This window comes from Panthera tigris, chromosome F3 (assembly GCF_018350195.1).
Source record: "Panthera tigris isolate Pti1 chromosome F3, P.tigris_Pti1_mat1.1, whole genome shotgun sequence".
Lineage (NCBI taxonomy): Eukaryota > Metazoa > Chordata > Mammalia > Carnivora > Felidae > Panthera > Panthera tigris.
Window position 1 is genome coordinate 35114506 of NC_056678.1, and position 27893 is coordinate 35142398.

Here is a 27893-nt window from a genome sequence, read left to right on the forward strand (position 1 = left end):
AGGTTCTTTGAAGAAATGGAGCGGAAGTCTTCGGAAGGCAAGTTGGGATTTAATTGTAGAAAGCTTCAGGGTGCCTGCGAGAAACCTTGCACTTGACGCCGTGCACCTGGGACTGAACACCTCTGAGCAGGAGGGGCCCAGGACGGGCTGGGCGAGGAGCCTGGACACATTCAAGGCTCTGCAATGTGAGGGGCTGCAGTGGAACATGTATAGAAGTCGGGCCAAGTACAAGCATGCTCTGCTCTGAGCTAAAACACACTGGAAATGAACGCATCGTCACAAACGAAAACTCTCCCAATCTTGGATTTTATTTTTCACAACACTCGAAGATCCCATTTTCAAAATATGAACAATAAAGACCCCCCCCCCCCACATGGGACTTCTCATCTCACTGCAAATACATTCTTCCGGTTTTAGCAACCTTTCACATATGCTGCTTTCCACGTCATTAGAGAAACTTTTCATTTTATCCCATATATATAAATGTATATAATGGCATATATAATTGCCATTATTTGAGAAACAAAATTTAGATTTACCTATCGAGAGCAATTTTGTATAAATATACAAAATAAAAAAAAATAAATTTGAAGCAGAAACTAGTATAAAAGTCTGTTTTGGAAAAACAACGTAACAATAACATAACAATTTTTTTGGAAAATAGCATAACAATCTTTGGTTGCAAAAGAGTCAGCTGGGCTTGTTAAAAATCAACAGTACAGCCATGTCTTGTTCCTGAGCAAGTGCTACATCCCTGAAAAGTATGTGCAAATGGGTATGGTAAAACTTCAACTCTGTACTTAATTCAAAATTCCTGTTTCTTTCTGCTCAAGCGGATCTTCCCGAAGTACCTCACGATCCCTCAGGAAGGGGACATTTACAGTGCATCATAAACATGCTTTATCCGTAAACCAATACTTGTAAAACACGATTCCCAATCATGTCCTTCTCAAGGCAGCGTTTCTTTGGCCTAACTTATGCTACTATGAAAGTGCAAAACAAAATTTGTAAAACTGTACTCTGAATGTGAGTGGCCGTCCCTCCTGTCTGCCCAGTGGCTTATTTCAGACTCTGCCTGGTGTAAGGACTCAGGTCACGGTCAGTGCCACCGGAGCCCCAGGGGCCACTGCAGCCGTTTGCTTTCTCTGTCCCTTTGTTCGGCCAGTAGCGGACACAGTTTCCTTTCTTGAAATAATGTGGCTGAATTTTTACTGTTTTTAGCAGTTAAGGTGAGATGCACGTAAGAACTAAGATTCTGATACAACCTGAGGTTATCGGATGGAGATATTCCTGCCAAAGTCACTACTTTTACATGACGTTGTTTAAAGGCATCGTCTTATTCAAGTACAGGGAGAAAATCACCCGTTGCTGGAATTTAGAGCGGAATCTAATTTTATTAAAGAGCAGAATCGTCTTAGAGAAAATTATAGGCCACAGGTTCACTCTGTACCCCCAGCTGCCATTCCTTTTATGAGTGTGAGAACTCTCTAAAGTTGTACAGGAGTTTCCAACGGATTCTGAATTCCTGACTTCTCTGTTTACTGACGTTTGAAAAAGTGAAGAACAAAGGCCATAAACTTTCTAGCTTCTGGAAGTCACCAAGAGATTACAAAGAGTTAAAAAACATATAGAATTCAACCCTATTTACTTTGTTTTCTGATAATATTCTCAGTTAAGGAAGTCAAACTTGTTCAAAATCCCAATTTTCAGTGTTCCTCTTTTTAATGTGAAGGGTGAGAGTAGCATACACATATTTGAAAGACTTTTTACACTGAACAATATGTAAAACATGTCTTAGAGTTGTGGAGAGAATGAATCTTAAGACTTCTCATTAATCTTTTTACAAAAAAGATTTGTCACTTTCTTTACAAAGGAAATGTAATTTATTTTGCACTATAGTTGTCTACAGTTGGAAATTTCGTTTTAAAAAATAATTTCCGCACCTAAATACCGGGGATATTGTATTGAGTTGCCCTATAAATGCACGTGTTATTTTAAGGAGAAACAGGCCAGATGTTGATACCCAAATGCATATACGGTTCAAAGAAGCATCGAAAGATGGTGAGTACATTCAAAGCACATTAAAACGCTAGCACGATGGCTTAATTAACAGTTGCATTCATGGAAGTGGGGGAAAAAACCCTAGGGAATAGTTTTTATACATCCTTTCTCTCCCCCTCTCTGGTTTTATTAACTGACACGTAACATTGTGTATAAGGTGTAGGAGCATAATTTGAGAATGTATATACTATGAAATGATTACCACAATGAACTTAGTTCACATCCATTACTTCAATTATAAAAGCGTTGGTCTTCTGCTCAGCAACTCTCCAAAAATACAATATACTACTGACAGCAGACTGAACGATAATTACATCCCAGCACTTGTTAGTCTTAGAACTGGAAGTGTGTCCCTTTTGACCACCTTCAGCCGAATCTGCCCCCCACCCCCCAGCAACCCCCAATCTGTTTCTAGGGTTTGTTTTTGTTTTGTGGGTTTTTTTTTTTTTTCCTTTTAGATTCTACAAATGAGATCATACAGTATTTTGTCTTTGTTCGACCTTATTTCACTTAGCAAAATGCCTGAAGGTCCGTGCATTTTGTGGCCAACGCAAGATTTCCTTCCTTTTTCATGGCTGGACAGTCTGCCACCGTATTTGGATGCCATGTTTTCTTTTAACGATTCATCTGTCCGGGGGCACTTAGGTTGGCATCCGTGTGGTGGCCGTCGTAAATAATGCTGCAGAGAACAGAGAGCTGCACTGTTTTTGTTTGTTTGTTTGTTTCCTTTGGATATATACCAGCAAGTGGAACTGGTGAATCATTCGTTGGTTTGGTTTTTAGTTTTTCGAGGAAGGCGTATATGTTTTCCATAGAGGCGATATGAATTTACCATCGATGTCAACATTCTAAAAGAATCAGGAGATGCACTGTGTGGAAACCGTTTACTGTGTGGACTCTGCTGGCGAAGCGGATTTATCCTGGTAAGTGCTGTATGAGGCGCTAACTTCTGTTTTCCTAGAAGGCGAGGTAAAAAAGACAGTATCAGAGAGCAGCATAAAATCAATTCCAAAGCCTATGTAGAAAATCCACAGTTCAAACAAAAAACTGCGGGGGTGCCAGGACTGGGAGATAAATGGTTTTTTAGAAACGATTTCGAATGTGCAGCTACTGCCAGTCTAGAAACGCTTCTATCCCTGTATTACATTTTTGATTCTCTTCGAAACAACAGAACAGCGTGATACAAAGTACTTTGTAAATATTTTCCCATTTAAATTAAAATGAGGGCTAGTGGAGAGAAACACTTATTTTCCTAATACCAACATTTTAAATCTGGCTCTGAAATGAAATGTTTAAAGGGAGAACGATTCCACCAGTGCTCAAGTTCAATCATGCCCCATTTAGCCCTCACTGTCAAGGAAGCCATGCGTTTTGGTAAGAGATTCTCCTAAATAACTGAAATTTACGTCACAATTTTATGGTGGCAGTAGACATCTAAAATCGATTATTCCAGTCCAGTGCCATCCAAAGAAATACACTGTGAGACACACAGGTAATTTTACATTTTCTAGAAGCCACATTAAAAAAGTAAAAGCAAGCAAAATTAATCTTAATGTATTTTGCTTAACCGAACATGCATGTTATTTTACATTTTATGTGTACCGAGTCTTTAGAGTCCGGCGTGTGTTTTATAAGCACAACTTACGCGGGACCAGCCACGTTCAAGTCCACAGTAGCCACACGGGACTACGGACGATGGAACTGGAAAACGCAGGTGTAGTCCCTGCCTCAGTAAACAGACTAGAACAGGCAGACGGAAACTAACGGTGGCCAGTCAGCTGTTCACCGGTGCGTGCGCCCCAGCCAACACTTCAGGGACGCTCGATGCTACCCAACACAACAGCCAACCATGGCGGCTTTGGATCCCCTCCCGTTTCTCCTTGTGGGGGAGGCCGTCCTGGGAGCCACCACCGTCACCGAACTACACTCGTCATAGAGCCACTTCCTGAGGGCGACGGGGAGCGTCTTTCGATTGTGGGTCAGGACTGTCACTGAATTCTCCACGACTGCTCTCGTTTTCTAGTTTTTTGGAGTCAAAACTCCTTTTGTGGGTGTGGGAGTGGCATATCCTCTTCTGATGGAATTTTAAACAGAATCCGATACGGGAGAAAGATCAAAAAGACTCTCCTACATTGTAAGACACATTTATTTGGCGTAACAACGAAGCTATTTCAAGACGGTGAAAATCTAACACTGGATTACTAATCACAGAAAGTGCACGTTATCTTCAGCATCCATTAGATTACCTTCAGGTGTTCACAGACACCGTAAAGCTCACGACAGACTGAAATCTCCCTTCCTGGTTGGCTTTAGCCTCAGAAGAATTCTGGGACCAGGAAGATACACTGGGCTGGGTAGGCCTCGGCTGCCAGTTCTAGTTCCTATGTCTTGTCTTGCCCTTTGCTGCTGTGTGTGACCCAAGACACCACTCTGCTTTTACCAAGAAACTGCCCTTCCTGTTGGCTTTGACACAGTCTGCTCCCAAACTCTAGACCGTAAGGGAGAGGAGCACCTCACATTGTGAGTGGGTGGGATACGTATCTGCTCTCTTCCTGGCTATGCAGACACATATTCTGGCACAAATAGAAGAACACTTCATTTCACTCAGACACAGGGCAGTGGGGCTCGAAGGGTCTAAGGCAACGCAATTCATCATTTTCCAAAATCTAGGATTTTTGTTGTTGGTTTCTCTCTCCTATGCTAAAAATATTCTGGTAAAGGAAAACATAAATGTCTTTACAGAATTAATATTTACAAGTTGAAATTGCGGGGTGCCTGGGTGGCTCAGTTGGTTAAACGTCCAAATTTGGCTCAGGTTATGATTTCACTGCTTGTGAGTTTGAGCCCCACATCAGGCTCTGTGCTAACAGCTCAGAGCCTGGAGCCTGCTTCAGATTCTGGGTCTCTCTGTCTCTCTGCCCCTCCCCCGCTCACGTTCTAGCTCTCTCTCTCAAAAATAAATTTAAAAACATTAAAAAAAAATTGAATGCATTTACAAGCTTAAGTAAAATGTATTTAAGTTTCTGAAAAGGGGTATTTTTCCTCCCTACACTTAAAATAATAAGATTCTAGGATAATTTCCCACTGGGCTAAAAAAATTTCTGCATTTTGGATTCACAGCTACTATGAGGTCAAGGAAGCTAGATAGTCTAATAAAAGGACAATGGGGACATTACTCAGTTGGAGCCTACGTCAAAGTAAAAGTCTGCCAGTATGTATTTTTTTGTTTTTACTTTTAAAACAGGAGTGGTATAAAGACCAATAATTTAGCAAAGGGAACAGGAATCTAAGTGTTCCCCCTGATGTTTACTAAAGCCACCATATCTTAGTTCAAGGTACTGATATCTAAATAGTCATTGGGTATTTTCTATTCTAGAAAGGGTATCTCTGAAAAGAAACATACAGAAGCAGGTACCTTTTAATGATAAAAGCAAACCTTTCTCTCATCTCTTCTTCTCAGAGAGAATTTAATTTTACTTCTCTGTGGCTCTCACCAGTTTGGTATGTGCTGAACAGAGGAAGGGAAAATGCTGAATAAAATAGTCACAACAAACCAAAAGGAAGCAGAATGGCACAACAGGTGGGATAAAATGAATGACAGAATGGAAGTAGGGCTGACAATCAGAGTCACAAAGTACGACTTTTCTGATTCTCCTTTAGGAATCTGAAACAGGAATTAGGTGCAGGGAGCTACTCTAATGTTGACATCTTACAGATCGTCTGGCAGATGAACTGATTCGGAATTTCTGTGCAATCTGTTTACCTCTAAAACCAATTAGCCTGATACGAACAATGTAAACTCTCTCCCATAGAGTAAGACTGTGTGAGGACAAACGGCCCTTGTCTCTCACATCTTAGATTTAGAGGGAATACACAGAGCATATATTAAACATTATCTTAGCAATCAATTTTAGGACAAGCCAGACATTTTCAGATGCATCCTGACTTTTGCATCGAGTACAGTTTCTCCCTGCGGCACATCTGTTTTCACCCCGCGGAAAGACCTCTGTAAAACTTACTACGTAACATCCCATTTTCCTGGGATGGATCTAAAGTTTGCTCTCAACTAACTACAGCATCCTTTGTTATTTATACAATTTTTTGAAGTTTACAGCTCCAGAATTCGAGAGCCAAGGAGAACAATGTTCAAGTTAATTTGATCTTTTGGGTTTTTTCCCCCATGTCACTATACTCCCCACCACCTGATCTGGCCACTCTATGTAGTACATCCCAAAATGTTGTGTAACATTCACTTAAGCACAGACAGCTTAAGAAGTGCAAATTTTTAAAAAAATGTAAAAAAAAGTTACAAAGTTAGTGGGTCAGTCATTGTTAATATAACATTAAAAACAGGTTTAAGTTATACCAAATAATAAATATCCTTAACGGAAATAAAGGAGAAACGATTTAGTCACAGATGATAAAATACATAAAGTATGTATATGAGTCGAATGGATTTAAGCCAACTCTCACTTATCCAGGGATGATTTAACTGGACGCAAGAAAACCATGCATTTATGAAACACGTGCATGAGAACACTGATGTCAACAAATGGCATGTTTTCTAGAACCACACAGTCACGACAAGCAAAACAGAACTCGAGCAATAGCAAGACACAGGGCAAGGGCTGCGGATTCCAAGACTGGAGACGGGAGCAAATTAGTTAAAGGCAACCGGCAGGAGAAGGTGCATTTCCGAGGCTCTGGGATCCCGTTCTATTCCCAGCTGAGACTACGCAACCCTAGCAGAACACTCCAACCGGGGGCCACTTTTCATCACGTAATTTAGGGATCTGTCCATCGATCTGAAAAATGACTACTGGGGCGCCTGGGTGGCGCAGTCGGTTAAGCGTCCGACTTCAGCCAGGTCACGATCTCGCGGTCCGTGAGTTCGAGCCCCGCGTCAGGCTCTGGGCTGATGGCTCGGAGCCTGGAGCCTGTTTCCGATTCTGTGTCTCCCTCTCTCTCTGCCCCTCCCCCGTTCATGCTCTGTCTCTCTCTGTCCCCCCCCCCAAAAAAAAAAAAAAAAAAAAACGTTGAAAAAAAATGACTACTTACACTATTTGTGTACTTTGGGATGGAGGCTGCAGGAGGGTAACGGTGTTCCCAGGTCATCATAAATACAAGTTTACATCAAAATCCGTTTTGTACCAAGTTTTAGCAGCCATTTGGGACTATCTGTGCCTAGTGCCCTGCTTCCAGAGTTCTTACCTGCCTAGAAATAGACAAGGAACTGCCTACGTTTCATAGTCTTGTAAGGAAGTTTCTAAGGCGACAACGCTCCGTTTCAGGGGAACAGATGAAGGACATTAAACAGTGCAAAGGATATAATAGAAATCTTTACTTTGTTTCTTTCTTTCTTTCTTTTCTTTTTCTTTCTTTCTTTCTTTCTTTCTCTTTCTTTCTTTTTTCTTTCTTTCTTTCTTTCTTTCTTTCTCTCTTTCTTTCTTTCTTTTTAAAGAAAAGCAACATAAAGGCAAACTTTAGCCCACGCACTTTTTAAAAACATACACATAGATGTGGTACCTTTTGAAAATTCAATTATCTTAAACAGGAGGAAATTTCACCTTTATGTTTGATGGCATTTCTTCCAATTTCAAGACTATGGGTGCATCACTAATAACCTACACTTGGTAACTCAGAGTGTCACCCCGGCTGGCAGCAACATCGCCGGGGGCTCATTAGACATGGAATCTCAGATCACTAATGTCACTGAATCTTTCATCTGGGGTACAATGCTCAATTGTTCAACTTTAAAAAATCCATTAATGGTGGCTAGAGAGAGTATCATTAATACTTGTTAAGGAATCTACACGTATTTTGATTGTCATTATAAATAGTAAAGTAAGTAAAATAAGGAGAAGACAGCTATTTTAGGGGTTGTTTTTTTTTTTTTTTTTTTTTTAAATATTTATTTTGAGAGCATGAGGGAGCAGGGGAGGGGTAGAGAGAGGAAGGGAGGGAGAGAGAGAATCCCAAACAGGCTCCGTGCTTAGCTTGGAGCCTGACCCGGGGCTTGTGAGATCATGACCTGAGCCGAAATCAAGAGTGGGAGGCTTAATACTGAGCCACCCACATGCCCCCAGAGGGCTATTTTGATTTGTTATTGTGAGAAGCTATTTCTATACAAACATTTTGGACTTGCAAAAACATTCCACGACAGTATTTCCTACTCAGAGTGCTGTGTATGTACAATTTTAAAAATATACTGCTGATTGAGAAATCAAATATGCATATCATATGTTCTACAAATATTAGACTGAAGATTCAAGTGAAGGCACTGCGGTACTTTGTTTTAAAAGTTGAGCTCTTGGGGCGCCTGGGTGGCTCAGTCGGTTAAGCGGCCGACTTCGGCTCAGGTCATGATCTCACACTCCGTGAGTTCGAGCCCCGTGTCGGGCTCTGTGCTGACAGCTCAGAGCCTGGAGCCTGTTTCGGATTCTGTGTCTCCCTCTCTCTCTGCCCCTCCCCCGTTCATGCTCTGTCTCTCTCTGTCTCAAAAATAAATAAACGTTAAAAAAAAAAAAAAATTTAAAAGTTGAGCTCTTTATGCGTAAAGAATGTTCTTTTATTACATATTCCAAACCAGATGATTAATATAAAGGGAAACTGTATCAAAAAACTATGAATACCAAAAGTCTTAAAATTATTAGTTTGATTTCAAAGGTATTTTCAAAGCAACAGGGAAAAAAATAAATCACTAAAGTTTAAAAATTGCAAAGCACCTAATTTGGTCTATGCTCCAGGATTTATTCCAAGTCTTTCATAAATTGTAAATTATTTCATTAAGATTTGTTTGATGTTTAAACATCCTATTCTGCTCAGAAGATATATACTTGTATTTTTTTTTTCTATTTTAAGATCCCCTGCTTTTCATTTTTATAGATTAAAACACAGATAAAGTTAAATAAGAAGGTGCTTTGTAAATCTTACCCCTTAGTAATGTTAAGTTTATCCCCAACAGTTTTACTGCAACCTAGTAAATTGAGAGAACAAAAGAGGGAAATCAAACACTGCTGCTTTTCACTCCCCGGTTTAACAAGTGTAAGTAACAGCTCTAAAGGAAAAGAAATCAAACTGGGTATTCGAAAGGGACACCTGCACAGCTTCTAACAATTCCCTAACTTCTCCGGACAAATGGAAACTTTCATCATAAAAACTCCACTGAATACAACTGTCCGAGTCTCCACAGTGAACTGTTCTAAGTTTCATCTTGGCCCCCGGTCCAATTTAGGAAATAGGGGGAAGCTGGGTGGGGAAGGCCCCGTAACACTCCGTGATTTGCTATAGAACTTAAACCTCAAGTCCCACCCCACAGAAATTTTTCGTGAAGTCATAACAGACGAAGCAAGTCTGCGCAGGTCGCTCTGGCCGCCGGGACAGGAAAAGCAGCCTAAAATATTGTTAGTAAACAGATGCGACTGGCAGGGCACACCGATGCGGGCTCAGCTTAGGGAGAGATGGCACAGGCACAGGTGCAAATGCTGCGCGCACGTAGGTGAGGAGTGAGAAGGACCGGAAGTTAGAAGAAATGTCCTTTAATTTACCCTTTCTTCTTGTGTCGATAAAATATGACCAGGATGCAGCAAAGGAATACAATGCCAGCAACTGCAAGAAACCAGAAACAAATGACATGTAACTCTGAGAACTAATTGCCAAGATTCAAACTGTAGCAACAGAAGTAAGTAAGTGTTGGTTACATTTCAGTGGTCAGAAAATGCTACTTCATTTAAGCACATATATATTCATATTCCGTCTAGACTCTTCACTATCAGAAGTTCGTGAACAGTCCACAGTAAGTCAGGGAAGAATCCTTGCTTAGTTTAGAAAAGTACCCAAAGCATATTTGGGACACAGAGTCATGACTCATCACCCTGAAAACACATGGAGTATTTAGGTTTGTTACTAAGTGGACAAGTGGAATATAAAAGAATATACATTCACCAACGAAACATAGTGTATTATATACAAAGTCAGACCGTTCTAGACTGGTGCACTTCACTTCAAGCTATAAAAACTATAGAAATTGGAAAGTTAAATTAAAAACAACTTAACTGCATACATTAAAAAATGCACTTGCTCACAGTATTATTTTTATTTAAGTAACATCAAGTTTGGGCTACTTACGAACAACAATGACAATCACAGCAATGATTCCTTTGCCTGAGGAAAAAACGAGAACAGTTTGAAGATAATTGAGCACACAAGGGACCCAGAGAGTAGTCGCATTTAATCTTGCTCAGATTATACACGACAGCAAAGAAAGAGTTCCTCAGTCTAGTTTTAGCACGACTGCTACTGTGTCCAGATCGTTCCGATCACAGAGCCCTTGGACTCTGATCCCACATCCAGGGTCCACCTTGTAAGACTCTTCAGAGGAACCTCACTTTTCATTGTTTTGTGCTGTCGTTGCCGTATCAGGTTATTTCGTAAAGCTTACTAGGACAACTAAGAATTCAGTAGATCAGAGGGAAATTGCTTTAAAATGTATTACCCCATTATAGTTGGTTTCCTTGAATCAGTACTCATCCTATCATTTATGATTTTGTTAGGAATTTGTATTTTTTCCACCAAAATGGGCTCTGTGGACTGGGTCATAAATAAATCTCTACTCATGTATCACAAACAAGGATGTTAGTTTCAGAATCTTCAAAATAATATTTTATCATCAACCCCTCCTGATCCTCTACCCCCTAAAAAAAGTAAGACATAATCCTAATTACCAAGGAGATTCTACATGTGTAAATGAAACACCAGGGCACATAGATGAAAGTAATGTATAGAGACTTAAACATGCATTGTTGACTACCCAGAGAGCAATAAATCATACTACAAAATCTTAATTCTTAGAAATGATGTCAGGAGTACCTCGGCTTGTGAACTGCCATTACTTATATTAAAGTTCTGGAAGTCAGAGCATAAAATGTCATGTTTACATCTGTTCTTTTCATTTCATAAAATATTAGGAAGCGTTTACCATCTTAGGATGGCACTGGTTTTACTGGTACAATGACGGTCTGACTACAGTGTTCAGAGGGAAAATACAACAAGCCTAAAGAGTTATAAAAAGGTTAGCCTTACTTACTAGTCTAATATAAATAAAAGTAATAGGCATTTCTCATTTACTTATCAAGAAACCTTTATATTTCCATTTAACTGTCGCAACTATAGCTTTTTCTTCATTTTCTTTAACATACATTGTGTGAACCATGCGAGCCTATGTCAAGTTTGCCATACCAGCCTGTAACGGAAAAAAACTAACCCAACCTGTAGCATTTTAAGGCTTATGTATACAAGGTACAAGTAGAAAGAAACTTTATCTCCAAATTGCCACAAAAAAAATAACACTACCCCATGAACAGCAAGTTATGTTGTATGTATTTTAACCTACATATAATCATAGTATTTAAGAAAGTGACCTCACCCTACTAGGAATCCTATTTGGGGACAGCTCTTAAAAACTATACTGTATACATGTATCTACATATACTGCTTACATCTGTCATCGTATCTGCACTATCAAAATAACTCCAAATGTGACATATTACCAATTTGTGACATGCTCTTTCTTATCTACACATAACTGAAATATGATATTTACACGTAGAACTCTAGGGTCTCATAATACAAAGCAATCAATAACCAAAATAGTACCTAAAGTATTAACGTCTCCAGATGGTGGTGTAGTGGGAGCTCCTAGGGGGGAAAAAAATGGAAATAAGTTAAAAAGAAAAAAAAAAGAAAATAATAAAGCTTAAAGGCCTCCAAATTTAGAGGTTTTGATTTCTCGCTTTTGTATAAAAACCCTTGTAATTTCATTTTCCTTATGTAAACTATGTTAAATGTTTCCCATTAAAAGTAGTATCATAATATATCATAAATTTGTATATTATTAGTATTCTTCCTATTCAGTAACATTTCCTGTGATAATATTCTATGGTATAACAAGCAACTGCATCATAGTTAGCCTATGGATTCAATGGGATTCTACTTAAAAGTAAAAATGTGGGGGGGCTTAATAAACTATTTCGATGTTGATCTGCAATAGAAGGAGACACCGTTGTGATAAAGGCCATTTATGAAAACGCCATCATTAGCTTACTCGAAAACTGAAAAGTTTTCCCCTTAAGATCAGGAACAAGACAAGATGCTTGTGTTTTCCACTTACTATTTAACATAATATTAGAAGTTCTAGTCAGAGCAATTAGGCAAGAAAAAGAAATAAAAAGCATCCAAATTGGGAAGGAAGAACTAAAATGATCTCTATTCCACATGATGTGACCTTTACACAGAAAAGTCTTAAGGATCTCTCTCTCTCTCTCTCTCTCTCTCTCTCACTCTCTCTCTCTATCACACACACACACACACACACACACACACACACACCTATTAGAATAAATGAATTCAGCAAAGTTGCAGGGCACAAAACCAACACACAAAAATCAGTTGTATTTCTATACACTAACAATGAACAATCCAAAAAGGAAATTAAGAAAATCCCATTTACAATAGCATCAAAAAAGAACAAAATGCTCAGGAATAAAACAAGACGAAAAACTCATACACTGAAAACTACAAGACGGTGCTGAAACAAACTGAAGATATAAATAAATGGAAAGACATCCCGTGTTCATGAATTAGAAGACTATTATTAAAATGTTCATACTACACAAAGCAATCTACAGATTAAATGCAACCCCTATCACCATCTTGAATATGCATTTTGCAGAAACAGAAAAAACTAACCTATAATTCATATGGCATCTCAAGGGACTAAGAATAGCCAAGATATTCTTTTTTTTTTTTTTTTAATGTTTATTTTTGAGACAGAGAGAGCACAAGCAGAGGAGGGACAGAGAGAGAAGGGGATAGAGGATTCGAAGTGGGCTCCATGCTGTCAGCACAGAGCCCGATGTGGGGCTCAAACTCACGAACCTTGAGATCATGACCTGAGCTAAAGTCGGACATTTAACCGACTTCACCCAGGTGCCCCCAAGATAATCTTGAAAAGAAAAGAGCAAAGTTGAGAGGACTGACGCTTCCTGATTTTAAAATTTACTACAAAGCTACAATAATCAAGCAGAGTGGTACGGACATAAAGACAGACACAAGACTAATGGAACAGAATAGAAAGCCCAGGAATAAACCCTTATGTCTGTGGTCAAATGATTGCCCACAAAGGTGCTAGGAATATTTAACGGAGAAAGGGCAAAATTTTCAACAAATGGTTCTTAGAAAACTGGATATCCAAACACAAAAGAATGAAGTTGGACCCTCACTTTATACTACACACAAAAATTCAAAACTCACAGAAAACTAAAATAGGGCTACAAGTGTAACACTTTTCAAAGAAAACATATAGAACACGCTTTTGTGATGCTGGATCTGGCAACGATTGCTTGGAGGTGATACCAAAAGCACAGGCAACAAAAGAAAAAAATAGGTAAAGTTAGGTTTCGTGAAAATGTAAGACTTCTGTCCATCTGTGGACACTGTCAATAGTGAAAAGGCAATCCACAGAATGAGAGAAAACATCTGCAAATCATACACCTGATAAGACCTCCATACACAATATACACAATGAACTCCTAAAACTCAGTAACAAAAAACAAGCCAATTAAAAAAATGGGCAAAGGGCGATGGGCATGGAGGGGGGCACCTGTTGGGATGAGCACTGGGTGTTGTATGGAAACCAATTTGACAATAAATTATACTTAATAAGAAAAAATGGGCCAAGACTTTGAAAAGACCTTCCTCCGAAGATCTGCAAAAGACCAAGAAACATATAAAAAGATGATGAATCACTAACCATTAGGGAATTCAATACAAGCCACAAGGAGATGCCACTTTGCGTGTGCTAGGATGGCTACTCTCAAAATCCGGGAAAGAACAGGTGGTGCCAAAGAGGTGGAGAAACTGGAATATCTGTGCATCACTCATGGGAATGCAACACGGCGCAGCCACCGTGGACGACGGCAGGACTGCTCCTCAAAACAGTAGACACAGAACCAGCACATGACCCAGCAATCGTACTCCTTACTCCTAGGTGTATGAGCCACCAAGAGTGCAAAAAAGGGCCTCAGACAGTTAGGTGCTACTATTCAGAGGAACGTTATCCAGAAGAGCCAAAAGGCAGAAACGACCCAAGCATCGGTCAACAGATGAATGGATAAACAAATATGGTACATAATACAACGGAATAGGATTCGGCCAGAAAAGGAAGTCAGTTCTGATCCGTGCTACCCCCCAAGCCAAGAGCACACTGTATACACTGTATGTTCACCAACTTGAAAATAGATTATCTTAAAAAAATAAATAAATAAAACACTATGCTAAGTGAAATAAGCCAGAATACACTGGCTAACTGAAATAAGCTAGAAATGACTCCAGTTCTATGAGGTATTTGCAATAGTGAAATCGCGTAAAGACAGAAAATGGAATAGTGGTTACCGGGGCTAAAGGGGGGTGGGGGGGAGGAGGGATGGAGAGTTATTGTTTAATGGGTATAAAGGTTCAGTTTGAGATGATGATGAAAACGTTTTGGAGACACAGATAGCAGTGATGGTGGCAAATAATGCGGATACACGTAATGCCACTGAAATGTACATTTAAAATGGCTAAAATGGTAATAAAAGTTTATCTCGAAAAGCTAACATACAGAATGGTCTAAACATTCCTGAAAATGAAGTGTTCTGCCAGATACTAAAACATATCATAGTCCCATAGTAAAAAAAATGCTTTCGTGCTGGCATAGGAGTGTATAGAGTTCAAGGGCACAGAAGGATGTGTAGGATACCCATGAATTTAATATATAATAAAAATTGGCACTTGAAAAGAGTTGGAGAGAAAACAACTTATTCAATGAATGTTGCTGTTTTGCCACCAGGTAGGGGTGGGTGGAGTAGAGAGGAGCCCTACATCACACCATATACCACAGTGGATTTCAGATGCACCAATGATCTAAATGCACAGAAAGTAATCAGAATGCATGGTTAATAGATTTCAGCGAGGGGAAGGCCTAAAGCTTTTATGAAGAAGACAAAATACACACAGCCATTAGAGAAGAGATCAATATATCCAACTACTTGTTAATATAAAACGTCTTCATATATAAAAGACCCCTGATAGGAGAATAGTTATATCAACTCTGGCACATCTTAAAGTCACCATTAAAAGGATGGGATATAGTCATCTAAATACAACCACAATCCATGAAGTGGAAAAGTGCAAGTTTCAGAAAAAACAGCATGATGCCATTTTTATTTAAGAATAAAGAAAAAAAAAAGCACCAAAGTATGTATAACTACACATAAAAGGATGCTTATGTACAGAAATAGATGAAAAAATACCCTAAACTATTAAGTGATTAACTCAAGTAACAGACTAGAGAAAGAGAATGAGAACTAATCTTTTACTCTAAATACTTTTGTAATGTTTGAAATTTTATAAACTTATATTTGTATACTACTTATATATTACAATTATAAGATGTAAGGTGCCTGGGTCGCTCAGTTGGTGGAGTGTCCGACTCTTGATTTCAGCTCATGTCATGATCCCAGGGTCGTGGGTTCAAGCCCCCTGTCAGGCTCAGCACTGAGAAAAGAGCCTGCTTAAGATTCTTGCTCTTTCTTGGGGCGCCTGGGTGGCTCAGTTGGTTAAGCATCTGACTTCATCTCAGGTCACGATCTCATGACTTGTGAGTTCGAGCCCCACGTCGGGCTCTGTGCTGACAGCTCAGAGCCTGGAACCTGCTTCAGATTTTGTCTCTGTCTCTCTGCCCCTCTCCCGCTCTCACACTGTCTCTCTCTCAAATATAAATAAATGCTAAAAAAATTTACATATAAAAAAGATTCTCGTCTCTCTTTCTCTCTCTCCCCTACTCGTGAGCTCTCTCTCTCTCTCTCTCTCTGAAATAAAAATAAAATTAAAAAAAAAATTATGAAAAACAATCTACATCTAAGAGTATAAAAATCTTAAAAGAACTGACTAGTAAAATTAAAGCAAAGAAAAAAACCCAGGAAAAAATTGTTCACTTCATATTAACAGGGCTTTCATTTACAATCGAGAAAAATATTGTAGAAACCTAGGAGAAAAATGAGCAAAGGAAATGCAAATTAATGTAGGACATCATTTTTAATGCATTGCCTTATAAAGCTCTTAACAATGTAAGTAGGATAAAGAGTGCTGGACCTGGATGATCTGAATCTGGATGGCTTGAACCCGGAGTCGTAGTCATAAGAGGAGGCTTGGATTCTGAAAAAATTAATGTTTCAATTCACCAAATTTATTAATACAAAACTACGGATTTAATTTTGATTTTGACTTTAAAAAGATTATGTAAAAAAGAGTATGTAAAAAAATACATACTTCTTGAACTTTGTAATTCTACTTCTGGGAATTTAAACTAAGTATCTATTTGCACAAGTCCATCAGAATGTATGCATAGTAACCACGTTTGCTGTAGCTTTGTGTTTTAAAATGGAAATCCCAGAAGTTAACTGGCAATAAATCACAAAAATAATGTGTTCAGAGATAGCAACTCTGAACCCTGGAAGATATTTCCTTCCAACCCTAGCAAAATAATCTTTTCGGTTCTTAAGCAGAGTAGCTCATTAGCAGAACATGCAAGATTCAGCGAATAAAGACTATTCCCGCCTTTCGGTGGCTATGAAATTTAGTTTCTATCGCCAAATAAAAATGCCAGTAAAGAGAAAAAGAATGAGTGTACGAGGTGAGGAGGGTTGGTGGAGGTGGGGGATGGAAATACAGGTCTTTAATTCTAGAGGGAGCAGAAATTTCCCAGTTTAAACTGAGCTACAAAATAATTATGTGTGTGTGTGTATATATATATATATATATATATATATATATATATATATATAATTTATACATATATTACTTACATATATGTATTATTTATATATATTATTTATATATATACACACACATATATACACACATATATGTATATATATTATTTATATATTATATATATTATCTATATATATTATATATATTATTAATATATATATTATGTATATTATTTATATATAGATAATATATATATATGTAATATATATATATTATATATATATACACACACACACACACACATATATAAACAAAAAGAAACAAAACCCTAAGCTAAACTGGTTGCAGTCCAGCAACTGAAACATTGTTCTGGACCAGGAAGATACCCTAAAGGAGCCAACAGATCACTTCTGAAAGGAGTAAAACATCAAAGTCAAAAGCACAGAATATGTACATGTTAAAAAACAGAAGCCAAGGGCCTTCCTTTTCACTTATATTAATTTGAGTGATGTCATATAAGCTGCCTTTAGGAGCTTCCCATGTGCCAGGCACTGTGCTGTTTTAAATGAATCCCATTAAGGGGCACCTGGGTGGCTCGGTGGGTTGAGCATCAGATTTCGGCTCAGGTCATAATCTCACGGTTCATGAGTTCGAGCCCCGCAACTGGGCTCTGTGCTGACAGCTCAGAGCCTAGAGCCTGCTTCCGATTCTGTGTCCCCCCCTTCCCTGCCCCTCCCCCCAACCCTCTCTTTCTCTCTCTCTCTCAAAAATAAACATTAAAAAAAAAGTAAATGAATTCCATTAAACATTTACCATCACTCATTGAGGAAGGCATTAAATCATTTTGCAGGGGCTCCTGGGTGTCTCAGTTGGTCAAGTGTCTGACTTGATTTAGGCTCAGGTCATGATCTCACGGTGGTGAGATCGAGCCCCGCATTGGGCTCTGTGCTGACAGAGTAAAGCCTGCTTAGGACTCTCTCTCTCCCTCCCCTTCTCTCTGTCCCTTCCTTGCTTGAGCGCTAGTGCTCTATCTCTCTCTCTCAAAAAAAAAAAAAAAAAAAAAAAAAATCATTTTACAAATACGTAAATACATTTAAAGTTTATATAACTTGCCCAAGTTTACATACCTGTTTATATCTGCATACTATGGCAAATAATTTTAGAATCGCTAACAACTTAAAATGGCTATCGATACGTTCTTCCTCCTTTCATTACTAAACATGATAAATGTGTGTAAAGCGTTAGAGATTTAGAAGGTTTTGAAAAATATAAGCAGGAAGGTACTAAACCTGAGACACTCGGAATTGGAGGTTTTGTACTGGGAGGAGTTGACGCTGGAAAACAAAATAATGTAGATGCATCAAATCTTGGGGTTATTGCTGGCATTTGCACCAGGAATTTAAAAGACTTTTGGAAAATATAAGCAGAAAGTTAACTAAATCTGAATGATTCAAAATCGGAGGACTAGCACTGAGAGGAATCAGTACTGACAAAAAAATAAATAAATAATGTAGACTGGATTAGTACACCCCTCCCCCCGAATTACTGCTTTCTTTTAAGTGAATTATATCTTTCATTTTTTTTTTTTAATTTAAATTCAAGTTAGTTAACATACAGTGAGTGTAGTCTTGGTTTCAAGAGTAGAACCCAGGGATTCACCTCTTACGCAGGACACTCAGTGCTTGTCCCAAAGCATGCCCTCCTTAATGCCGGTCATCCATTCACCCCATCTCCCACCCACCTCCCCTTCATTTTTACACACAAAAAAGCCATACAAGAGAAACTTATATACCTGTGTGACATACGTAACACGCAAAGACCCTAGGAAAACGGATAAGATCACAGCGTAACATGCAAAGACCCTAGGAAAACGGGTAAGATCACAGCAGCAGAATGCTTCCGTGAATTCTGTAATACATCTGTCATGGAACTGAATATAAGGCAGAGTCAAATACTAGAATTGCGACCATGCACCTATTTTTGGCGTCATTGTTATTAAACGTCAAAGAAACAAAATTACAAAAAAAGAGAGAGAGGGGAGGAAACAGATACCCATTGTACCTTTGTAACACATTGGGGCTGCAGGCTCCCAAGTGCTGTTACTGCCACAGACTGCTATGTTGGTTCCATTATAGTAATAACCCTCTGAGCACGTAAACATAACTGTTGCTTTGTAGGTAAATTTTTTTCCAAATCCTGACGTCAGTCTTCCATTGGCGGGTTCAGGATGTGGACATATGACCACTGAAAAGCAAAGAAACTCCAGAATCAATGGAAAGCTGTTTCAACAAAGGACCAAAAAAAAAAAAAAAAAAAAAAAAAAAAAAAAAAAAAGAAAGAAAAAAGAAAAATAGTGCACAGTAGTCATTTCCAGCAGGAAGAAACATACAACTAATGAAAGGCAAGGTGTTAATTAAAATAAAAAAAAAAAAAATACCCAAGAAATCTTTATGTGTATGTACACTTTAATTCCAGGAAAAAGGATTTAGAGAAATCTGTAACTTTTTTCCACCTAGAAAGACTGTCATTAGAGTTTATTCACTTTCCTACTTTTTTTCCATTACTGACAGGTTTTGAGAAAGGTCTGACCACCACATACAAATCCAGGGCAAGTTCAAGAGCAACTTTTGATCCTCATTAGCTCCGGGAATTTTAATTAATTATTATTATTATTATTATTATTATTATTATTATAGAGAGAAGGAGAGCATGAGCAGAAGAGAAAGGAGGAGAATCTTAAGCAGGTTGAGTGCTGAGCAACTTGGGGCTCAATCCCACAATCCTGGGATCATGACCTGAGCTGAAATCAAGCGTCAGATGCTTGACCCAATGAGCCACCCAGGTGCGCCAGCTGTAGGTATTTTTTTTTTTAAAGGTCATGCTGACACTGGCTGCAGTACCCTGCTTTTCTAGAAAGGTAGGAAAGACTTCTGAGAAGGTAATACTTGAGTTCAGATTTAAAAGTTGAAAAGCAAGCAGCCATGCAAAGATACCCAAAAAGAAAGTGCTCAGGTAGCAACAACATACACAAATGGGATGTTCAAGAAACAGAAAGGCCAGTGGAGTTAGGGCAGTGTTTTCCAAATATCTTGGCCTGCAAGCCAGAGATCGAAAGGCACATTTTACATCGTAAACCCGTATATAAGCACACAGGCCTGAAATACAGGTCAGCCTCATACCAGCGTGCTCTGCTGTTTTCCATTCTACTCCACCTCTTGGGAAGTAAACTACTGCTCATGACCTGATAGATTCATTTCAGAATCTATGAATTAATCTATTAATTAATCTTTTCGCCGTTGTGCGAAACTACTGTTAACTGCACTAATAATTTTCTTTATGTTATGCTGGCTAGACATAATTTACATACAGCAAGGCTCGTCCTCTTAAGCGGACAGCTGTATGAGGTTTGACAGAGGCAAATAATCATGTAATTACCACAATAAAGACACAGAAAAGCTCCATTGCCCCCCAACATTTCCTCATGCCGCTTTGGAATCAACCCTTCCCACCCCCACAACCACCTTCACCAACCAACCAAACACTGATTTGTTGTCTATTCCTATGGGGTGGTTTTTCCAGAATGTCATAATGAGCTTAATTTCTTCTTTTTTAGTTTCTTATGGTGGAAGCTTAGATCATGGGTTTGAGACTTTTTTCTAATATAAGTATTTCAGGCTATAAATATCCTTCTAAGTAATGCTTTTGCTGTATCCCACAAATAGTGAGATTTTGATATGTTGTCTTTTCATTTTTATTCAAGTCAAAACATTTTGCAATTTTCCTTGTGACGTCTCCTTTGACTCATGGGTTGGTTAGAAGTGTCTTGCATCGTTTTCAAATATTTAGGACTTTTATAGATACCTTTGATTTCTACATTCATTCCATTGTGATCTGATATTACACTCTGAATCATTTCAATTAAAAAAAATTTTTAACTATCATATTGCATAGAATATGGTATTAGAAAATGTTCCATGTGTACCTGAACAGAATGAATATTTTACTGCTCTTCAGTGGTCCCTTTCTTCTAACAATCAAATCCCCTCCTGTGTCTTTATGTCACTCTCTAGACCCTCATACATTAATTTTTAAATATGTTTTGTCTAGGGTTTGTCATTCTTGTTTGAGATGGGTAGTCTTTTACAATTTATTATGTCACTCTCTAGACCCTCATACATTAATTTTTAAATATGTTTTGTCTAGGGTTTGTCATTCTTGTTTGAGATGGGTAGTCTTTTACAATTTATTCTACCATTTCCTATAGCCCGAACTCTCAAACATCTTGTAATAGAAGAGAAAATTGTTATTTTTAAGCCAGTGTGTGCTGTGTTTTTTTGATGTTTCTCCCAAAAAAAAAAAAAAGAAAAAAAGAAAAATCCTAACTCACGCATACACAGAGGAGTTCACAATAAATAAATTAGAATGCTAAGAATGTGTAGGGTAAGGGCTGGGGAACTCTATAAATAGAACTATTTTTGAGTCAATTTTACCTGTATTAAATTGAATTAGAAACCAATTTAACAGGAGGAACGAGCACATGGGGCTGTTTTGTTTACTTGTAGGTAGGTATCTACCAAGGGTTTCCAACATATTTACAAATGAAGAAGGAAGAAAACGGAAGTATTACCTTTACACTGCGGAGGGTTATCACTCCATTCACCATTTCCGGTACAAACAAGTCTGCTCTCTCCAATAAGTGAATATGCATCTGGCCCATTTGATTGATCACAACTGTAAGTTACCACTTCATTATATTCGTATTCATCCTTGCCACTATTGGTATATTTCCCATTTGCTATTTTTGGGGGTGGTAGACACAATATCCCTTAAAAAATGAAAAAAAAAAAAAAAAAAAAAGGACATGAAAGGCAAAAGGAAAGGAAAAGATGAAGGTAACATTAGTGAAGTCCTATGAACTGCCTTCAATAAATTCATTAACACATGATTTCGCCAAGCTGGCTATAAATCCAATATCCATTTACAAGAAAGTGTCTGTGAGAAAATGTATTCTTCCAAATTCAAACCATTAATATAGACATGAACTTTTAGCATAAAACTCATTTTCTTAAATACTTACAAAAGATACCTATATGAAATACCTATGTTTATCTGCAAGACCATTCTAAGTTCTCATCATAAGAGATGCTGATGCTTTAATGAGAAAATATGCTTGTGATTAAAAATAAAACACAGTGCTAGTTGAGAAATGCTTTATAATTTATAAATACTCTTGACACTTGAACAACATCAGGGTTAGAACTGATCCCCTGCAGTTAAAACTCCTCATGTCTTTTGATTCCCCCCAAACTTAACTACTAATAGGCTCCTACTGACCAGAGCCTTACCAAGAACATAAAAAGTTGATTAACACATATTTTTGTTATATGTAGTATATGCTGTATTCTTACAATTAAACAAGGTAGATAAAAGAAAATGTTATTAAGAAAACCACAAGGAAGAAGAAACACATTTACCATACTGTACTGTTAAAAAACCACAAGTAAGTGGACCCACAACAGTTAAAACCTGTGCTTTTCAAGAGTCAACTGTATAACCATTCACTAAATTGATAGTTCACAGTATCAAAATATTATTATCTGTTTTCACTTTTATCCATATGAGTCTATGGTGAAATCATCCAGATACTATAAATTGTGTGATAACACCACCGACTGAATCCAGACATCTTCCTTTAAGCCAGATTTTGAAGAGATTTGCAAAAATGGAAAACCATACCCTATTCTATTTCTTGTGGAAAATTCTGCTTTTTTAAAATTTATTTATTTTTTGATGTTTGTTTATTTTTGACAGAGAGACGGAGTGCAAGTAGGGGAGGGGCAGAGAGAGAGAGGGAGACACAGAATCCGAAGCAGGCTCCAGGCTCCGAGCTGTCAGCACAGAGCCCGACGCGGGGCTTGAACTCACAGACCGTGAGATCATGACCTGAGCCGAAGTCGGACGCTTAACGTACTAAGCCACTCAGGCACCCCGAAAATTCTGCTTTTTTAAAAAATTTGTTGGGGCGGCCTGGGTGGCTCAGTCAGTTGTGTCTGATTTCAGCTCAGGTCATGATCTCACTGTTCATGGGTTCGAACCCCACATCGGGCTCTGTGCTGACAGCTCGGAGCCTGGAGCCTGCTTCGGATTCTGTGTCTCCTCTCTCTGCCCTTCCCTGCTCACATTCTTTCTGTCTCCCACAAATAAACATTTAAAAAAAACTGTTGCATAGGCTAACATGCATTGAGCTTACAGTTCTTAAAAGTGAATAAATAATTATGAATATCAATAGACATAACCTGCATAGGAAAAGCTCTTTGTGGTTTTTATTAATTTCAAAGCATAAAGTGATCCCAACAGCAAAATTTTATTTTATTTTTGTTGTTGTTGCTATAAGACTTTATTTTTTTAATATCAAATTTATTGTCAAATTGGTTTCCATACAACACCCAGTGCTCATCCAAACAGGTGCCTTCCTCAATACCCATCACCCACTCTCCCCTCCCTCCCGCCCCCCATCAACCCTCAGTTTATTCTCAGTTTTTTAAGAGTCTCTTATGGTTTGCCTCCTTCCCTCTCTGTAACTTTTTTTTTCCCCTTCCCCTCCCCCATGGCCTTCTGTTAAGTCTCAGGATCCACAAAAGAGTGAAAACATATGGTATCTGTCTTTCTCTGTATGACTTATTTCACTTAGCATAACACTCTCCACGTTGCTACAAAAGGCCAGATTTCATTCTTTCTCATTGCCAAGTAGTATTCCATTGTGTATATAAACCACAATTTCTTTATCCATTCATCAGTTGATGGACATTTAGGCTCTTTCCATCATTTGGCTACTGTTGAAAGTGCTGCTATTTTAAAGACTAATCCTCTAAATTCAAAAGAAGGCATATACTTACTAGTACATAGAGGGGGATTATGACTCCAAGTCACTGTATTATCGTCGATACTAGAAAGTTCACAATAAATAACTTTTGCCCCAAATAATCGATAACTAGAAAAGAAAAAAAGTTACTGGATTCTTCAGCAGTTAACAAGACGTGTAGAGCAATGAAAAAACATTTCTTTTAAATTTTTTTTTAACATTTATTTATTTTTGAGACAGAGAGAGACAGAGCATGAACGGGGGAGGGGCAGAGAGAGAGTGAGACACAGAATTGGAAGCAGGCCCCAGGCTCTGGGCCATCAGCCCAGAGCCTGACGCGGGGCTCGAACTCATGGACCATGAGATCGTGACCTGAGCTGAAGTCGGACGCTCAACCAACTGAGCCACCCAGGCGCCCCGAAAAAACATTTCACATGGTTGTTTTTCTCTACTACAGTAGTTTGAGGAACAAGTTCCTTAAGGGACATATAATGAGAATGGTAACCATAGCTGCAACTTAACCAAATAAAGAATTTCTGCACTGAAATATACACTGGCCTAGAGCAAAGATTTCTAAATAAATCTGTCACATCTGTCAGTCTGGCCTCTCTGTTATCTGCAGCAATCACATTACACATTCACTTCTATGCTCTGGCCATTCTTCTCAGTCAGAACAACCAAGCAGAGAGATTAGGCCCTAGGGCTTGCCTGGATGGAGCTGAGTCCCAGCTCCATGATTCGCTTTCTATCTGACCTCAGGCAAGTCCCTTAATGTTCCTCTTGCTCAGCTTCCTCATCCCGCCAAAGAGGATAACAGCATATACATCATGGAGCTCTTTTTTTAACATGTATTTATTTTTGAGACAGAGAGAGAGAGAGCATGAACAGGGGAGGGTCAGAGAAAGAGGGAGACGCAGGATCTGAAACAGGCTCCAGGCTCTGAGCTGTCAGCACAGAGCCCGATGCGGGGCTCGAATTCACGAACCGTGAGATCATGACCTGGGCCGAAGTTGGACGCTTAACCGACTGAGCCACCCAGGCGCCCCCATCATGGAGCTCTTTTGAGGATTAGATGAGTTGCCATCTGGCACATAGCAAGTGTTAGGTGAGTTTTAGTTCTTATTCATGTTTACATCACAGTATCTGTTTTTATAAATGCTTATTCATTGGGGGGGGGGGGGACAGAAAGAGAGGGAGAGAAAAGCTGACAGTGCAGAGCCCGATGTGGGGCTATATCCTACAAACCGTGGGATCATGACGTGAGCCGAAACCAAGAGCTGGCTCCTCAACTGACTGAGCCACCGAGATGTCCCCATAGTATCTTTCTAACAAGGAGTAGCTCAGGGATATGCCTACTCATTATCTTCTCTGATGATTTAAATTCACAGTACTCTCTTCTCCTGAACTCTCATTGTAATGATCATGAATCATTATATTTATTTGGGACTATTCATTTGCTACTTTGTTTTGACATCTTTTTGTATGTATTTTGTTTCTCAATAAGGCTACAACTTCTCTGAGAAGAGAATAGGTCTTAAATTTTTACTGTTCCTTAAAGTGCCTAACAAGCTATCTCTAAATAACTATAGGCCTACCTCATTTTATTGTGTTTTTTTTGTGTGTGTGTGCACTTGGCAGATACTGTATTTTTTTTAATAAACTGAAGATCTGTGGCAATACTACAACATGCAAGTCAATCAGTGCATTTTTCAAACAGCATTGGCTCACTTCGCGTCTCTGTGTAAACTTATCTTTAAATTAAGGTATGTACATTGTTTTTTTTTTTTTAATATATAATGCTATTGCACATTTACTAGACTCCATTATGGCATAAACCTAACTTTTATGTGCACTAGAAAACCCAATAATTAATTTCACTCACTTTTTTGAAATACTTGCTTTATTGAGGGGTTATGGAACCAAACCCTCAACCTCTGAGGTATGCCTACGGTGACAGCATGCTCCGATATTTTTACTGGACCAAGTTAAAAAACAGACAGTGAAACTGCCTGCAAATGCTTCTAGCTGAATTTTCCCCCAGAATCAGTCAATCACTGATTCTCTATTAAAATGTATTAGGAGATTATTCTGGAACAATGGCAAGGTGGTAAGCACCAGGAATCTGTCTCTCGATCTAGAAGACAACTGCACTCTTAGGATCTATGTGATGTAAATATTTTAGAACTAGGGAGTCTGCTGATGGTTTACAACTTCCCAGGAAAGACTTGGGCAGGTAAACTGCATTGATTTCAGTCAATTTCATCTCAGCAGAGTGTCAGGTACCCATCCTCCACCCCCCCAGCAGGCAGCTGTGCATGCATTCTTGGAGCAACTTAGAAGCAGTTGGGAGATCCAGGGTGGGCAAAAAAGACTCTGTCCTCCAAATAGCGGGGATCTGTGCTCTTATCACTGAACTCTGCTTCTGATCACAGAGAAGCAGTGAGGCAGGCAGTTACTGTTGTCACACCTGCCCCTAACTCTTGTAAGCCCCCTTCTACCAGCCTGAAGTGACTTCTAGGGGACTAAACATCCAGTGCCCTCTGCTTCTCATTTCATGTTTCATTTTTCTCCACTCAGGAGCCAGACATTAAAGACTAGAACACTGAAAGACAATTGCATATGTGGGAAAAAGTAAAAGTGAATGTGCATGCCCAGAGAAAGGCTAGAAAAAACTGAAAAGACCTTCAGTTTACATGTCAGGCTGATCCTTCGCATGGAGACAGCCTACAAGAATAACATAAAATGGCAAACCCTAGGGAAAGAGGAGAATCTGATTTCCAGAGTTAGCACATTAGTAGATTCAAAATTAGTAGATTAGATTCAAAATTAGTAGATTCAAAATTAGTAGATTCAACAAAAGTTACAAGGTATGCAAAGAAAGAGGAAAGTCTGGTCCATTCAAAGGAAAATATACATTGACAGAAATTAACAGAACTAGACAAAGACTTTAAAATAAAAGTCTTAAAGATGCTCAAAGAATTAAAGGAAGAAATGTAGAAAGTCAAGAAAACAATGTGTGAAGAAAATGGAAACATCTACTGGAGATAGAAAACCTACAACAAAACCAAAATGAAATTCTGGAGTTGAAAAGCATAATAACTACAATGAAAAATTCACTAGGGAATCGAATACAGATTTGAACATGCAGAAGAAAGAATTGGTGGAGAGAGGGCAATGGAAATTATGGAGTCTGAGGAGCAGAAAGAGAAAAGATTGAAGAAAAGTAGACAACAACAGGTACTTAGGTGACACCAATATGCTAGCCAACATACATGCTGTAAGACAACGAGAAGAAGACAGAAAGGGCACAGAGAATATCTGAAGAAATAATGGTTGGAAACTTCCCAATTTTGATGAAAGTTGTGAATATAAACATCTAAAATGCTCAACAAACTCCAAGTAAGAAGAATGCATAGAGACCCACACTAGAAAGCATAAGAAACTTTCAAAAGACAAAGACAAAGACAGAGAATCTTGAAAGCTGGGAGAAAGAAGTGAATCATCGCCTAGGAGGAATCCTAAATAAGATTCTCAACAGATTTCACATCAGGACTTAGAGGTCAGAAGATAGTGGATGGACTGAAAGCTCAAAGGGCTAAAAGAAAAAGAACTGGCAACCAAAATTCCTCTATCCAGTAAAACTGTCCTTCAAAAGTGAGGGAGAAATCAAGACTTCCCCAGAAAAAAAAATCTGAGGGAGTTTGTGACCAACAGTTTGTGACTACAATTTCGCTTGTAGGAAATGTCCAAGGGAGTCTATGAGGTGAAATGAATGGACACTAAAAAGTAACTTGAAGCTGTATGGATAAAGATCTCAATAAAGTAAATACCTGGGCAACATTAAAAGCTAGTATTATTGTAACAATGGTTTGTAAGTAAAATTTTTGTTTTCTATATGATTTAAGACACCAATCTTTTAGAAGAAAATAAATTATTAGTGCAGAAGCTAGTATTACAATTATTAGTGTAGAGATCAGCGCGGCATCAGCAACCAAAAGGGTGGGGATGAAGCTGTAAATGAGCAGTTTTTGTAATTTATTGAAGCTAACCTGGTATAAATTCAAACTGGAGTGCTAAGAGTGTAGGATGTTAACTGTAGTCCCCATGGTAACTACAAACAAAATAGCTGTAGAATATACACAAAAGGAAATGAGAGAGG

The 27893-nt window shown here is 38.5% G+C and overlaps 1 protein-coding gene across 1 annotated transcript in view; it reads right to left on the minus strand.

Moving 5' to 3' along the window:
- Window positions 1-2669: 2669 nt before the first annotated feature.
- The window catches only part of CD46 (CD46 molecule), a 36527-nt gene continuing 11303 nt past the window's right edge, over window positions 2670-27893 (minus strand). The window contains exons 4-12 of the mRNA XM_015543786.2: window positions 23769-23863; window positions 21500-21697; window positions 18934-19116; window positions 18162-18206; window positions 16252-16314; window positions 11716-11757; window positions 10189-10224; window positions 9609-9669; window positions 2670-3018 (exon numbers count right to left, since the gene is read on the minus strand). Coding sequence (XP_015399272.2) covers window positions 2946-3018; window positions 9609-9669; window positions 10189-10224; window positions 11716-11757; window positions 16252-16314; window positions 18162-18206; window positions 18934-19116; window positions 21500-21697; window positions 23769-23863 — 796 coding nt within the window. The 3' untranslated portion in view covers window positions 2670-2945. The remainder of the gene's footprint in view (window positions 3019-9608; window positions 9670-10188; window positions 10225-11715; window positions 11758-16251; window positions 16315-18161; window positions 18207-18933; window positions 19117-21499; window positions 21698-23768; window positions 23864-27893) is intronic.